This window comes from Mastomys coucha, unplaced genomic scaffold (assembly GCF_008632895.1).
Source record: "Mastomys coucha isolate ucsf_1 unplaced genomic scaffold, UCSF_Mcou_1 pScaffold13, whole genome shotgun sequence".
NCBI lineage: Eukaryota > Metazoa > Chordata > Mammalia > Rodentia > Muridae > Mastomys > Mastomys coucha.
This window is the reverse complement of record NW_022196895.1, coordinates 28,382,129-28,397,762: the sequence shown is the minus strand read 5'-3', so window position 1 is coordinate 28,397,762 and position 15,634 is coordinate 28,382,129. Positions and strand designations below refer to the sequence as shown.

Genomic DNA, 15,634 nt, shown 5'->3' with positions numbered 1-15,634 from the left:
GTGGGGGAAAAGAACGCCAAAATCAAACCTGTCCCCGGCTCTAGCCCCTACCCAGCCGCACACATGTCCATTTATTTCTCCTGCTCTACCTCCTGAGGCTGAGTGGGCGTTTCCAGACCTGTAAGTCCACACCCACAGGCTCTGAATAACCAATCCCTTGATCCTAACCTCAGGGCCTCCAAAGTTAGCCCCAAGCCTTGGCCTTCAGTGGTGGTGCTCGCCTTTAATCCCAGCACTTGGGAGGCAGAGGCCAGCCTGGTCTACAGAGTGAGTTCCAGGACAGCCAAGGCTATACAGAGAAACCCTGTCTCGAAAAACAAAAACAAAAAACAAAGAAATTAGGCAGTGGTTCACATCAGAAAGTAGGCAGTAGGCAGCTAGCCGTGTCAGGTCGGATCGCCTCCTTCCCCATCCTGCACATTTGATCCACGCGGTTGGAGATGATGAAATCAATCGGGAGGTGGCCCAGGAAAAATGGGGCACTGTCCAGGAGAAATCTGACCTCTTCCTGGGTCAAGTCTTGGCTGCCTGCCTCATCCCCTCTACAAAGGGTTTCCTGAGTCTCAAGCAAGGTTGGAAGAAAAACAAACCAACAAATTAAAATAAAATAAAATAAAAATATGGTCAATTTCTCTTGATCTACCTGCCTCATCTCTAGCAGACCCCAGCCAAACTTTAGCCAGTTCCAGGTTCAGGACACCAAGAAGAAGGATCCCCTGGCAGGGTGGTGGTATAGCCCACTGTTTAGGAAAAAGTCCTTTACAACTTTTAACCTTCATGTAACCTCCAAAGGATGACCTTTCTGGACCCAGGTCTCCCTGATAGGTCTTAGCATCCCAGCCAGAAAACAAAGGCTTCCCGAAGTCTCCTCCGGTGGCCAGGCTCTGAGTCCTCTGTAGCAAGGACCATCTTCAAGGAGCCCAGACCAAGGGTCAGGTTAACTACCTCAGGGCTTGCGTTAAGAGGCCCACTCAGCTACAGCCAGCTCAGGGATCCTGTTAGTAAGAGTGCCATTGGGGGCTGATATGTTTCTTCGAAATAACTTTGAAGCTTCCAAACAGCTTAGGGAACAGGGCAGGAGACCCCAGAGACAGAGGGATGCTCAAAGGTGTTCCTGGTACAGGATGCCAGTCATCTGAAAAGAGCACAGACCTGGTAGGTGCCCAGGTCAGCCACAACTTCTAGACACTTGGTCTGGTGTCTCCTCTAAAATAGGAGTGAGTCTCAAAGGAATCTAAAAGCCCCACCCCATGACACACTCCTCCAGCTCAGACTCTGGCCCCGCCTGCCTCCAAACCCCAGAAAGAAGATAAGCCCTCCCTTATCCCAGGGAAGCTTGTGGAGGCTGGGCAGATCGACACCCAGGAGAGGACAACAGACCAGAAGGCGCCAGCACGTGCAAGGTTAGAAGCCAGTATCACCTGATTTCGGAGCAGGTTAGTTTGAGCTACAAGATGAGCCTGTAGTTTGCCTTGGCACCACTGGGGGGCGGCTTTCTCAAGCAGCGAGACAGGCTGGGGGGAAGGGAAGGAGAGGTCAAGGCAAAGGAGAATGGAGAGACAGGAGGGAAGTGGGAGGAAAAAAAACAGAGACATAGATAATTAAACACCAAGCCCGCAATCCCATGCAGAGACAGACAAGCCAGCCCCCATCTGGAGGCCGGCCTGCAGCAGGTGTAGCTTCTCCCCTCCCCAACCCCCAAGGCTGAAAAAATAAGGGGACTCCCACCCGAGTGGGTGTGGAGAGGGGGCGTCGAGCTGCACGACAGCTATGAGAAAAGGAAGCAGGATAGAGGGGTTTAGCACACAGGGCTCCGCCACCCACCCCATACTCCACAGGACTATGTGACCAGCCCACAGGCTTATTCCAGCAAGACAGAGTCACATCGGATCCCATGACTGAATTCCACTCGGTGCACGGAGCAAGATAGTGCCACGCCAGGGAAACCCAAGCTGGGTCTATTCTCATTCTGGAAAACTGCCTCAGAGCAGGGCAAAAGGGCAGAAAGAGGCCAAGCAACAGCCCCCACCCACCTGCCTAGGCACCCACCACAGGGTCCTCTACTTCCTGGCCCTGGGCTCAGCACTATCCCCACCCACAGCTGGGAACCTTGGGCTAACCTCTCTTGGATTCCCTGACCCTGTCACAGCCAGCCCTTACCTTGGCAATTTTGGCTTCATCCTTCTTTTTGGCGGTTTGAAGAGACTCATAGTGGTGCCGGGCACTGTCATAGTCCACCAGCTTCCGCCCCCGCTTAGCAATGCGTGACTAGGGAGCAGAGAGAGGAGGGATCAGTGGGGCATGATGCCAAGATCCCCAGGCTGGGCCCAGAGAAAGCAGGCAAGAGAAACACAGAAGGCCTTGAAGTAGCATAGCTGCATCCAGACTCCAATCTCACAACAGAGCCTTCTGGAGGCAGGAAGCTCACACTGCAGGGCATGCTGTCCTCCCTGTATCACCCACTTTCCTGGCAACAGGGATTCACCTGTCAGAAACCTCTAGCCAGGACCATATGAGCCGAACTTCTTCCTCAGCCAGGCCCCAGATCTCCTGAGCCACTCTTATCAGTGACTTTATATATCTGCACTGCCTATAAGGGAAATAGACCCCCTAAACATCCCAGGCTCCTTCGACTCGTGAACATCCATGGACACAGCACCCAGGGGCCCAGAGGCATTAGTGGAAACCTGAGTATACAAAGCTCCAAGCATATATTGAGTTCCAGCAGAAGCAGCCAGGTTTTTGAACTTTGGATAATACAAATTACACCCACACAGTTAACGGAGGACACACACCTTACCAGACACACAGCACAAATACAGGGACCTTTGGTTTATATGTGCTTGGGTCTTACACACCTCCTCACACCGAAGCCTCCGCCTGAGGTTATATCAGCAGTCACGATGACTGGAAAGGAGTTGCAGGGGCGCCAGGGGTGCAGGCTTATAAGTTATCAGTCATGCTAAGGTAGGCATCACCCCCAAGAAACTTCAAGTATACGTGGGTAAAATTATTTCTTTGGCGCATCATCAGTGCCCTATATCTCCCCTAGGAGATACAGCCAGCTAGTGGCAGGTCACAGATGGACCAGTCCTGAAGAGACAAACTGCCAGGCTAAACAGATACCTGGCCACAGGGCAGTAGCTTCCCACCTGGGCCAGCCCTACATCATCGGCTTCTTCCAGACTCCAGCCTCCTTCCACACGCTCCAAGCCCAAGCAAGACAGTGGGCCCAGAGGTCTCTTACCTTGATATCAGGGAACTGGCCCAGGTAGGTGTCCATGGTCAGAAGAGCCTGGTCCACTAGCTTCTGGTGGTAGTCCATCCAGAGTAGGTCATTGTTCTGAAACACAGGAATCAAGAGTGCTTTATAGAGCTAAGCCACACAGTCCACAGCTCTCATCCCAGAGCCCACTACCTCAAAGCTCTATGGACTCTCATTGCCTTGGTTTCCTGAAGTTGTGGTGTCCCTGGGATGACAGTAAGGTTCGTCTACAGTAAAGACTGGCAGGGTCAGCAAAGGAGACTGTATGGCCAATGCACGCTAACACGCAGGGACAGCCATATCTGCTTTCACCAAGGCCAGTGTGGTAAGTACCAGCAGCATAAGCTACAGAAGAAGGAGGCAAGTTGGCCAGGTCTACGTTGCATATGAGTGCCAGAGAACCAGCGTAGCTTGCATTGGGAGGTGAGACATGGCAGGGACAGGAGCTTAAGCCAAAAGGGCCCTGGGGCAAGAATCAAGGCCACCCACCCACGCTTACCTCTGCAATCTTGTTTGCTTCATCCCTGCCAGGCCACTCAGGCTCATACACCTCCTGGAGACACTCACTTAGCTTCTTGGAGGCTTCGTGCATGGCTGTGGGGTAGGGAGAAGGTACATGGACTCCACGTGCCAACCCCCCTCCAGCCATTGCCACCACAGATGTGGTCCAGCTGACCCACAGCTCGGTCCACCTCAGCTCGACAGCCCCAAATCCTTACAGACAGACATACCCTACCTTTAACAGAAGCCAGGTAGGTCCGAAGATCCTTCTGCAGCCGGGTACCCTCTGTCTGCCAGAAAAGCCAAGAACAAGGTCAGGTCCTGGGGACACTGGTCACCAACCCTTCCCTTCCTACTACCGATCTCATGACAAACCTGGCTTTCCTCTTGCCAACAACCACCAACTCGTGTTCTCCAGACACGCTGGAACCTCAGAGAGTAGCAGCTGTGGCCCTCTGGCCATTGCTCCCATCATTGTCACTCCCTTCATTGGGAGCCCCACAGCCCCACCTGTCAGCCACCACTCAGTTGAGTAAGAATGGCTAGAAGACGAGACCCCTGTACGTGATGTCACACTGTATGTATGTATGTATGTATGTATGTATGTATGTATGTACGTATGTTATACCATACACGCAGAGTACACAAACGCCAACAGTTTGGATCTTGGATGATGGTGAACATGTGACAAATGAGCACAGAAACATGGCCAGGTGGGTTCAAGGACCATCAGACACCCTGTTCTGCAACTTTAAGTAGCATCTAGGAACAGAGACTCCCACAGTGCCAAAGTAAGGACAGAGAGCGCCTGTGAGTCTTCACAGGGACTATGGTCCTGATGGACAGAAGGTGGCAGACTCTGAGAAGAAGAAAAGCCTGGAGTTAGCAGAGTACAGAAGTATAGACATACTGTCAAGAACTCCAAGGGCCTCCAGCCCAGGTGAGAGAGACGGTGGAGAAGGCTGTAGAGGAGTTAGCCGACTAGAAGCTTCCCGAGCTAGCAGAGTAGCAGAACCCCAGAGGCGGCAGAGCCAGCAGAAATGGTGGAGCCATGGGCTAGACTTCACATCCTTGTGATAGAAATGGAGCAGGAATGCTTAGACCAGGGTACCAGGAGGGTTACAACAGGAGAGAGTCCCCAGACTTACCCAAAGTGCTAAGTGGAAGGAAAGAACAAACCAGTTTGTGGTTCATGCAATAAGCAAGCCAGTCTACTTTCCTGAGCCTCGGGAATACAAAACAAATAATGACCCTGCCTGGCGTACCACAAGTGCTTGGGAACAGCTCAGATGAGACATCAGCCCCAAGAGCTGAGATGTCAGGCCTCAGGAGGTAGGTTTCATTCTGGAAAGGGGGATGCAGCTGAGGCCAATCTGTCTTGGCCCCTCCCACTCTGGAGGAGAAGGATGGAGACATACCCATGACATAGGCACAGGAGACCTAGAGGGTGCACTGTAGCCTGAAGATGATCTCCGCCCAGACTTGTCCACCTCCAGGAAGGGCATTCAGGGACTGGCCATCTTCCTGGCTCAGCCCAGCACGCTCCAACCTCTATTGCCCATCCCTCTTCTTCTGCTGGGACCTGCACTTCTCCCTGGTGCCCACAGCCCTGTGTACCATCTTCTCGCCATCACTACTGCCAGTTGACAAGGATGCTGTGAGGTCAGAAACTGTACTGAGCATCATATGAAGCCTGGGCGATTCAGGGAGCACCTCAGAGTGGAGGGGAGGGGCTCAAGCTAGCTGTTAACTGGTCACAGTGGCTCCCAAGAAGCTCCTGAACTACACAGATCATAAGTTCCCTCCCCAAGGTTATATAAACAGTAACAATTGCTGAGGGGGAAGGGAACGCTCCGGGCAGCCACATTGCCTGCAAGGCAGGAAACTCTAGGGGGTGCAGCTTTGGTGAGTCATTACCCACGCTGGGTGGGCTTCTCAGTACACAGCTGCCTTTGAGTCACCCGTGCACGCTCCAACAAACTCACTAGTTCACTACGCTAGACTTGGGTGGAATCCAAGTTATGTCGTCTGCACTCTGCTTCACAGCCGAGGACACCAGAAACACACACACACACACACACAATAAACCAGAGAGTGAAAGGATCAAAATCTCTCTCTAAAACCCTCTCGGTCCCCCTAATGGATAGCTGTACATTGAGAAACATTGGAATCCTGTCAGACACCCACACCCCCAGATGCACAAGCCCTTTATATGAAATGCCAAAGAATACGGACAGACGCCGCATGTGTCCTCCTGTGTACTGTACACCATCTATCTATACATTATTCATAAGGCAAATGACATATGAACAAGCGCACTGCACTGCTTCTGTTTGTGTAATCTTGTTTGTTGTTTCCGTTGCTGTTGTTTCTGGAAACATCTTCACCCTGCAGCTAGTTAGATCCGCAGATCAGCATCATGCGGATAAGGGAGGCTGACCACCTGGCATGTGGCCCTGGCCGGATGGAAGTCTGAACACCCAAGTTCAAGGCTCACTGAGAACAGATTAAATGAGGAGACAAAAACCCCCACCTAGATGTGTTCCGAGACAGGATGCAGAGGCTTGCGGCACTGGACGGTTAGAGTCCCAGTCCTCCACAGCATCCCCACTTTAACACCTTAAATCCTTCCCTGTTAGAGATGAGGGTTAAAGTGTGCTCCTGAGGTTATGCTATCCTGCCACCCAACGCCATGGAACCTTGAGACCCAGTTTCTCTTCCTGTTAAGCATCCCCCACCCCTACCATACCTTCAGTACCCTTCCTATCTCTTCCAACGCATGCAAGTGCCTACCCCGTACCAAAGCAAGAGGCTCCCCTTGGGTGGGCTATGCATTTGCTCAACTTAACGCAAGCAAGCTGTAGGCTGTACCAAGGCTCCTTGTGCCTCCCAGACACCGAGCTGTGAGCAGATAAACACCACCCAGTGGAGCAAGGGACTACCCAGAACCATCTTCCTTGGTACCTAAGTGGGATGGCTGGGCAATCATTCTCTGTAAGTTCCTGAGTTCCAGTCACAGTGCCATTAGAGTCCAGCTAGGCAAGAATGGTCTAGGCCATTGCTCAGCTGGGCCCATGAGTGTGTTAGTAAGAGTCTAACACAGAGCCAGAGAGCCCGAGCCCAGCCGGGCTCCACAGACCCCTTCTAGTCCTCTATTCAGCCCCACCCTAAGCCTACAGACTCAGACTCCCATCTCCTAGTGGTGACAGGGGACAGGTGGCTTCAGCTCCAACTCCTGCTGCTAGGCATTCAGTGCTAGGGACAGGATTTTACTCTAAACAGCCAAGGGTAGGGCTTGAGCACCTTAGTGAGCCTGAACCCAGCAGCTTAGGACTAAGCCCAGCAGTCTAGAGCAGCCCTACAACTAAGGGCTCAGCCAGCCTGGAAGCCCATGATAATTTCTAGAGGGATAATTACTGGAGGCTGAAAGCACACAGTCCCCCTAGGATCCACATTAGGACACACGTGAAACGATTTTGTGTAACTTTGAATAAAGTAATCCTGGCAAGATTTTTTTTTTATTAATTATCCCATTCGTTTACATCTCAAATGATATCCCACTTCCTAGCTACCCCTCCACAACCCCCCCATCCCATATCCACCCTCTCCCCCCTCCCCTTTGCCTCTATGAAGGTGCTCCCCTACCCTCCCACCCTCTCCCACCCCACCACTCCAGCATTCCCCTATGCTGGTGCAACAGACCTCCACAGGACCAAGGACCTCCCCTCCCATTGCTGTCAGGCAGGGCCATCCTCTGCTACATATGTATCTGGAGCCATGGATCCCTCCCTGTACACTCCTTGGTTGGTGGTCTAGACTCCGGGAGCACTGGGTGGTCTGGCCAGCTGATGTTGTTCTTCCTACAGTGTTGCACTCCCACTTGGCTCCTCCAGTCCTTCCGCCAGCTCCCCCACGGGGTCCTTGAACTCAGTTTGATGGTTGGCTCCAAGCACTAGTCAGTTAAGGAGCCAATCACAAGCCAACTCTGATATGAGCCAAACCTAAGACAGCTCCTAGATGTTAATGAATCAGCCCTAAGCTGTGAGCTGGATGGCCCAGATCTCACACCCACTGGAACAGTATGGAAAAACTGGAACTTTGGAGGTGGCCCCAGGATTGTGCTGCTGTGCTGAGATGGCCTCTGCACTGATCCCCACTAGCAAGGGGACTTTGAGACTAGCCACTGGGTGACTCTGACTCCAGTGACCATCAAGTTTCACCTTTGCTGCACGAGTCAGCACTGATCATTGCTCTCAAAGACGATCTAGAACTTCCAACAGCACCACCCTTCCAGTCTGCCACAGCTGAAGGACCTAACAGCATGGGTCAAACCTGCTCCCAAAATGCCCTCACTGGAGAAAAATCCCAGGAGAAGCCTGCATTTTCTGCCCAACCGTTCACCACTTGGTGAGGTGCCTGTTCAAATGAGACTACCACAATCTCTGGATAGTATGGTGTTATAAAGAATCTTTGTGTGAACAAACCAAGCACATTTGAAAAGTAAGCCTGAAACTTAATCACCAAGTGCCTTAGAGCCTACCAGCTCTGCTCACCGCGGTCATGCAGGCCAAGGCAGATGTCAGGGTGACTGTGACTACCTGTGACTGGCACCAACTGGGCCAGAAGAGAGCCATCCACCTGGGTCACCTCAGAGTAAGTAAGAGTGGGCGACCTCTGCCTCCTCCAGAGGACACAGAAGGGGTAGATCGACTGCCCTGAGGCTGAACACATTGTCAGCCCTATACTAACAGAGTTGCATTCACTACACTGACGGCTCCAGCCAGAGCCACCAGAGAAACTGGGGCTTCCTATACCCCGCTCTGATCCCAGCTCTGTAGGCTGGCAGAGGACCCAGCTCACTACAGCTCCTGGATTCTCTCCCTCAAGAAGAACCTTTCCACACCCCACCCCCAGCCTCTTGCCAAGTCATCACACTCATACATACCAGGCTGGTCCAAACCTGTATCACCTCTAAGTGAAGGTCACTATGATACAAAGGACACCTCAAAACTGCAGTCTCAAAACTACCGCTCACCCAGAGAGTTCTCTTTTCCTATACCATCCGTGTGCTGGTGGTTCAATTCCCTGTTCTGGAACACAAGAACTTAGAAATCCCAGCAGGTGCCCTCCACGCCCAGAGCCACACCTATAAACACTTCGGGAAGAAGAGGAAGTGCCACTCTGCTGGCCCAGGCCACGTGGAACTCAGCCCCCGTCTCTGTGCTTTCCTGTCCTCCCCCTACCAGCCCCGCCTGCCTTAAAGAGACTCGAGCAGCCCCACTCCAAGCTCACAACATCCACCTCAAGGCTGGGTGAACTAAGAGGAAGTGAAAGGGCCCAGAGTCCAAATTTTAATCTCCCAACCCCCTAAACTAGTCATGTGGCTTTAACTGCTCCTCTCCACAGTGCTTCATCTTACAATATAGAAAATACCAGAAGCTGAGGGTTTAGCTCGGTTGGTAGAGTACTACCAAGCCCAAAGCCCTGGGTTCCATCCCAAGCACTGCATAAACTGTGTGATAGAGCAAGCCTGTAAAGCAAATGAGGCCACACATGGTCCACCGTGAGTACACAGGTAATGGCAGTCTCCAAAGGGGCCTCAAAGCTGCCCACAGCCTGAAGAAAACAACTAAGGAGGGGGCAGACATGCCCTGCCTCACAAGAGACAGACTCGGTGGAGGCTGAGACTTCTGACCTCTTGTTCAAGCATCCATTTGGCAGACGAAGAAGTTAAGGCAGACGACACCTCCTGTCGGGGGACATACTCACCTCCCATTACTGGCCCGAGGGACAAGTAGCCATGGTGGCTTCAAATCCTGCCCTGGGGAACCCCTTGCGTTAGCTATCTCTGGCAGGCCGGGTGTCTTGCCCGTAAGCACCCCCTGACATGCTTTTCCATTCTCTCCCTGCTGCTCACCAACCCTCTCCCAGCATCTTCTTTGGCCTTCCCAGCATGCTTCAGCTTCTCCCAGCATGCTGTCACTCCCAGATTCCAGATCCAAGCCAATGAGACCCTTCCCCTGGGTTCCAGGCCAGCTACAGAGGTTTCAATGGGCACCTTCAGTGCTATCCAAGGCCTACTACAGACTGGGAGTACTACGAAGCTGGAGTCCTACAGCCTGGCCGTACTCCACCCTATTTCTAGCAGAGCTCTAACCTCACCTCCTATGCCCTACCCCATTCTCTGTGGTCTCAGAGTCTCATGGGTCTATCCTGGGCTATGGCCCAGCTGGCTCAGCCTCCCTCCTGCTGCCTTGTCTTACGCCAACACTAAGCCAGGGGGTGGTGAAGGTCATTTCCATTTGGGATGTTCAGGGTTTTCCCCTTCGGAAAAGTCCTTCTTTGTATCTAACTGTCTCCTCCACACTGCCTACATAATTGAGTCTGAGATGTATCCTGGTAAGGATACCCCGAGAGTGTTTCCAGGGTTTAGAGCCAGACAAGTTTGATCTGGATCTACTTCCAAAGCTAGATTGCCTTGTGTAACTGACGTTACATCTCTGAGACTCACTGCTTGATCCACAACCTCACCAACCCACACCATTCTCCCTTCTGACCATCTCCTACCTGGCAAACGCTGTTCCACCTCCATAAACACTCACCAGCTGCTTATTGAAATTCTGGACGCACTGTTCAAACTGCTCATCCTTCGTCTCATCCGCCTTCCCCAGTTTCTGCAGGACCTGCCGCACAGAGAGAAGGGAGGGTCATCAGCTTGAGTAGCCCAGTGGCTGGAATAAGGGTGCTCAGTTAGGAAAGTTTGGGGCACCAAGATCATGAGGACTCTCCCTTGTGCAATGGTCATGATGTATGCCCACACTTCCTATGTTGGAAGGTTTATCCTAACAAGGAAGTGTGGGCAGAAGACCCAGTGGAAGGTAACCAGGCCAAGACGGCTTTTTCATCACAGGTGGAAATGGACGCCATTATCAAGGGAGTAGGTCAGTTCTTACAAGTGACTTGTGAGTGCACCTCAGTACTGACATGTGATTGGTTTCAGGACTCTGACCCAATACCAAATCCCACCAGTGCTCATTCCTTGTGTAAAACTGAGTAAAATCCCATGGTGATTCACACGCCCTCCCTTGTACATATTAATTTGGATAAGCATTTCTCCAACTATCTGCCGAAGGCCCATATGTTAAAGACTTGGTCACAAGACTTGGTGCCACTGGGATGTGGTAGGACATGGGGAAGAGTTAAGTCATTGAGGGCATGCCCTTGCAGGGGTTACTGGGACCCCCAACTCCTTCTCTTTCTCTCATTTGCTTCCTGTCTGCTATAAGAAAAGAAACTTCTCCAACCATGTGCACTTCCCAGAAATGACATACTGGCTCACGCTGGGCCCAAAAGCAATGAGTGAAACCGACAGAAGATTTTAAATTCTAAACTTTTAACTTAGGCACCAAACAAACCTATCCTCTTTTGTTCTGATTTGGTTTTGTGGGGGGAGGGAGAGTTGGAGGGGCTGCCTTTTTCTAATTGGAAAATAATTTCTTCATACAATATATTATAATCAGACTTTTCCCCGACTCCCAACTCTTCCCAGAACCTCCCACCTTCCTACCCACTGAATTTCACATGTTCTTTTTCTGTCTTTCAAAAACAAAACAAACAAAACCAAGAAATACACATACATACACACAAATCAGTAATCTATATACAAGCAAAGACCAATAAGACAAAAAATTAAAAGTCCAAACAAAGCAATGTGGGACAAAAGGACCACTGAGTTTGCTTTCTGTTGACCATCTACTGCTGGGTATGGAACCCGCCCTGAAGTATAGTTAATATTCCCAGTGAGACTCCATTGGAGAAAACTAGCTTTTCCTTTGCAAGTACCAACTGCAGAGAGCTTCTTGTTAGGAGTGAGAGCCCCTGGCCACCTCCCCTTCTCAGCACTGAGACCCCATCGGTCTTAAACCTGTGCAAGGCCTTTGCATGCGGCCCCAGTAACGAAGGGTTCATGTGTGCCTCAGACTTGTGGTGTCTGAAGAACACTATTTTGGTAGAATCATCCTTCACCTCTGGCTCGTACAATCTTTCTGCCTCCTGTTCCCAAAAGATCCCTGAGCCTTGAAGGAGAGGTTGATAAAGACTTCCCATTTAGGACTTAGTGCTCCAGAAGCTCTCATTCTCTACACATTGTTCAGCTGTGGGCCTCTGTGTTAGCGCCCATCTCTGATGTTGGCTGAGCAAAGCGACTGATCTATGACTATTACAGAAGCCATTAGGAGTCATTTGATTGCTACATTCTATTAGTAAAACAGTAGCATTTGATTTTTTCCCTAGGCCCACGGTTCCTAAGAGAAATTTGTTGGTAATTTTCTTTTTCTTTATTGAGCCTTTGATTTAGGTATCAGGGAAACTGTGACCTCATGAGAAGAATTAGGCAATGTTCCCTCCTTCTGTTTCTATGCTGTGGAATGATTTCAGGAGTACTGACGTTAATTCTTCTTTGGAGGGCTCAAAGAGTTCTATGCTGAGTTCATTCTTGCCCTGGGCTTCTATGTCATTGGGAAGATTTTAATTACAACTTCTTTTCCACTGTGGCTAAGTCTGTTTAAATTGCTTATCTGATCTTCATTTAACCTTGGTGGGTCATATATAAAGAATTTATTCATTTCCGTTAGGTTTTTCAGTTTGATGGCGTACAGATATTTAAAGTTTGTCCTCATGAGTCTCTGGATTTCTTTGGTGTTGGTTGTTAATTTTCGTCTCTAATTTGTTAATCTTCTCTCTCCATCTTTTAGTTAATTTGGCTAAGCACTTATCAATCTTACTGATGCTCTCAAAGAACCTACGCATTTCATTGACTCTTTGTATTGATTTTTATGTTTCTATTTTATTGATCTTTATCCCTGAGTTTGATTATTTCTTGCCATTTAATCCATTGAGAGTATAAGTTCTTCTTTTTGTTCTAGATCTTTCAGGTGTATTGTTAAGTTGTTAATATGGGGTAGTGGCTATTCCTGGTTGTCAACATGACTATATCTGGAATGAACTACAATCCAGAATTGGAGGACTCACCTGTGGGCCTAATCTGGAGGCTGAGAAATACAAGTTTCTGACCTGGATCTTGGGTTGGAGATCTTGAGACCTAGTGGCTATGAATCCTAGAAGATTAAGACAAGATGATCTCCGAGTTCAAGGTCATCTGGGATTAAAGGTATGGTGGCACACACCTTTAATCTGGGCCACACCTTCTGCTGGAGACTTACTTAAGGACATTGGAAGAAGGAAGATTCATTCTCTCTTCTCTGCCTGCTTGCCTTATGGAACTGAGCAACTGCTAGATCCTTAGATTTCCATTCACAGCTGCTGCTGACCATTGCTGGGAGTTGGACTACAGACTGTAAGTCATCAATAAATTCCTTTACTATATAGAGACTACCGTAAGTTCTGTGACTCTAGAGAACCCTGACTAATACATACGGTGTCTCTTTTACATGCGCGCATGCGCACACATACACACACAGACACACACACACACTTTGTGCTATAAACCTGCCTCTTAGAACTGTTTTTACTGTGTCCCATAGTTTTGGGGTATGTTGTATTTTCATATTCATTCAATTCTAAAAATTTTTTTTTGATTTCCTCCTTAATTTCTGTCTTGACTCATTTTTTTCGTTTAGTAGAGTTGTTCAATGCCCATGGGTTTGTAAGATTTCTGTTGTTTTTATTGTTACTGATACTTAGCTTTAGTCCACAGTGGTCAGATAGGATGCATGGTGTTATTTCAACCTTCTTTTATCTATTGAGACTTGCTTTGTGTCCAAATATGTGGTCAGTTTTGGACAAAGTTCCATGAGGTGCATAAAAGGAAATTTTTTGTGCTTGGGTGAAATGTTCTGTAGATATCCGTTAAGGCCATTTAATGTATAACGTCTGTTACCATCAGGATTTCTCTGTTTAGTGTTTGTCTGGTTGACCTATCTATTGGTAAGAGTGGGGTACTGAGGTCACTCACTATCACTGTGTGAGAGTCAATATTTGATTTTAGCTATAGTAGTGTTTCTTTTTATGAATTTGCATGCCCTTGTATTTGATGTATAAATCATCCTCTTGGTGGATGTTTTGTTTGATGAATATGTAGCTTTCTTCCCTATCTCCTCTGATTAGTTTTGGTTTAAAGTCTGATCTGTAACATATTAAAATGGCTGGATTGCTTTGCTTCATAGGTTCCTTTGCTTGGAATAACTTTTTGCTTCCTTTTACCTTGAGATAACAGTTACATGTATGTCAGATGCATGTAGAAAGATGGATCTTGCTTTCTAATCCAATCTGTTAATCTGTGTCTTGCTGGGGAATTTAATGGTTAATATTGAGAGTTACTGTATTAGTCAGGGTTCTCTAGCCTCACAGAACTTATGAAGTGAGTCTATATATAAAGGGAATATTTTGGAATGACTTACAGGCTGCAGTCCAACTCACTCAACAATGGCCAGCTGTGAATGGGAAGTCCAAGAATCTAGTAGTTGCTCAGTCCCATGAGGCTGGGTGGTTCAGCTGGCCTTCTGTATAATCCTGAAGAAGCAGGCTCCAACAGTTGTGCTGGCAAGTAAGTGCAAGCAGAGAAAGAAGAACAAACCCTTCCTTGTTCCACTGTCCCTATGTAGACCTCCAGCAGAAGGTAGGGTCCAGACACAGATTAACAGATTGGATTAGAAAGCCAGATCCATCTTTCTGCTGCAACATACCTCATCATTATCTCAGGGTAAAAGGATGGGGAAAGTTATTAAAGGTGTGCCTCAAGATCTAGATTAAAGGCATGTGTCTTCCAGCCTCAAGATCTGGGTCACATGTGCGACCTCCATTTCTGGATTGTAGTTCATTCCAGATCTAGTCAAGTTGACAACCAAGAAGAACCATCACAGTTACCAATGAGCAGTGCTTACTGATTCTGTTAGCTTGTTGTTATGGTATGGGTTTTTTTCTCCCTCTTTAATTGACTGTTCTGTTACTACTTAGACCCTGTGTTTCCTTGGGTGTGGTTAGCCGCTTCAGACTGAAGTTTTCCTTCTAGTGCCTTCTGTAGAACAGGATTGGTAGATAGAAATTGTTTAAATAGGTTTCATCATGGGATTTTTTTTCTCCATCAATTATGATCAATAGTTTTGCTGGGTATAATAGTCTGGGTTAGCATTTGTGGTCTCTCAGACTTTGTAGAACACCAGCCTGGCCATTCTGGCTTTCAGAATCTCCATTGAGAAGCCAGGTGTTATTCTAATGGGCCTTCCTTTATATGTTATTTTGTCTTCTTCACATGCAGGTTTTAATATCCTTTCTGTGTTCTGTATGTTTAGTGTTTTGATTATTATGTGTTGTAGGAAATTATTTTTCTGGTCCTATCTATTTGGCACTCTGTATGCTTCTTGGGTCTTGATAAGTACTTCCTTCTTTAGGTTGGGGAAATTTTTTTCTATGATTTTGTTGAAATTATTTTCTGTGCCTCTGATCTGAGTTTCTTCTCCTTCCTCTATTCCTACTACACTTAGATTTAATCTTTCCATAGTATCCCAGATTTGGGCCTGGGTTTTTTTGTTTGTTTATTTGGGTTTGTTTTTTGTTTTGTTTTGTTTTCTTGACATTCAACATTATTTGACTCAAGTATACATTTTTTTTCTACCTTGTCTTCAATGCCTGAGGTTCTTTTCCCTCTCTTGTATTTTGTTGGTGAGGCTTACCTCTAAGGCTTTTGTTTGACATTCTAAACTCATTTCCTGTTTTATTTCCATCTTGGTTTTCTGTGTGTGTGTGTGTGTGTGATTCTATTTATACTTTTATGTCTTTAACTGTTTTCATTAGTTCATTCAACTATCTCTTTGTGTTCAAAGGACTTATGCATAGCCCCTTTAATATCCT

At 48.3% G+C, this 15,634-nt stretch overlaps 1 protein-coding gene across 20 annotated transcripts in view; it reads right to left on the bottom strand.

Moving 5' to 3' along the window:
- Positions 1-15,634, bottom strand: part of Bin1 (bridging integrator 1) — a 61,119-nt gene that overhangs the window by 21,328 nt on the left and 24,157 nt on the right. For 12 of the 20 annotated variants that reach the window (XM_031365233.1, XM_031365237.1, XM_031365234.1 and 9 more), the window contains 6 exons: positions 10,369-10,449; positions 4,002-4,056; positions 3,765-3,859; positions 3,248-3,343; positions 2,161-2,268; positions 1,422-1,514 (listed from right to left, as the gene is read on the bottom strand). In XM_031365233.1, coding sequence (XP_031221093.1) covers positions 1,422-1,514; positions 2,161-2,268; positions 3,248-3,343; positions 3,765-3,859; positions 4,002-4,056; positions 10,369-10,449 — 528 coding nt within the window. The remainder of the gene's footprint in view (positions 1-1,421; positions 1,515-2,160; positions 2,269-3,247; positions 3,344-3,764; positions 3,860-4,001; positions 4,057-10,368; positions 10,450-15,634) is intronic. The other 8 variants (XM_031365252.1, XM_031365253.1, XM_031365236.1 and 5 more) reach the window with 1 other exon arrangement.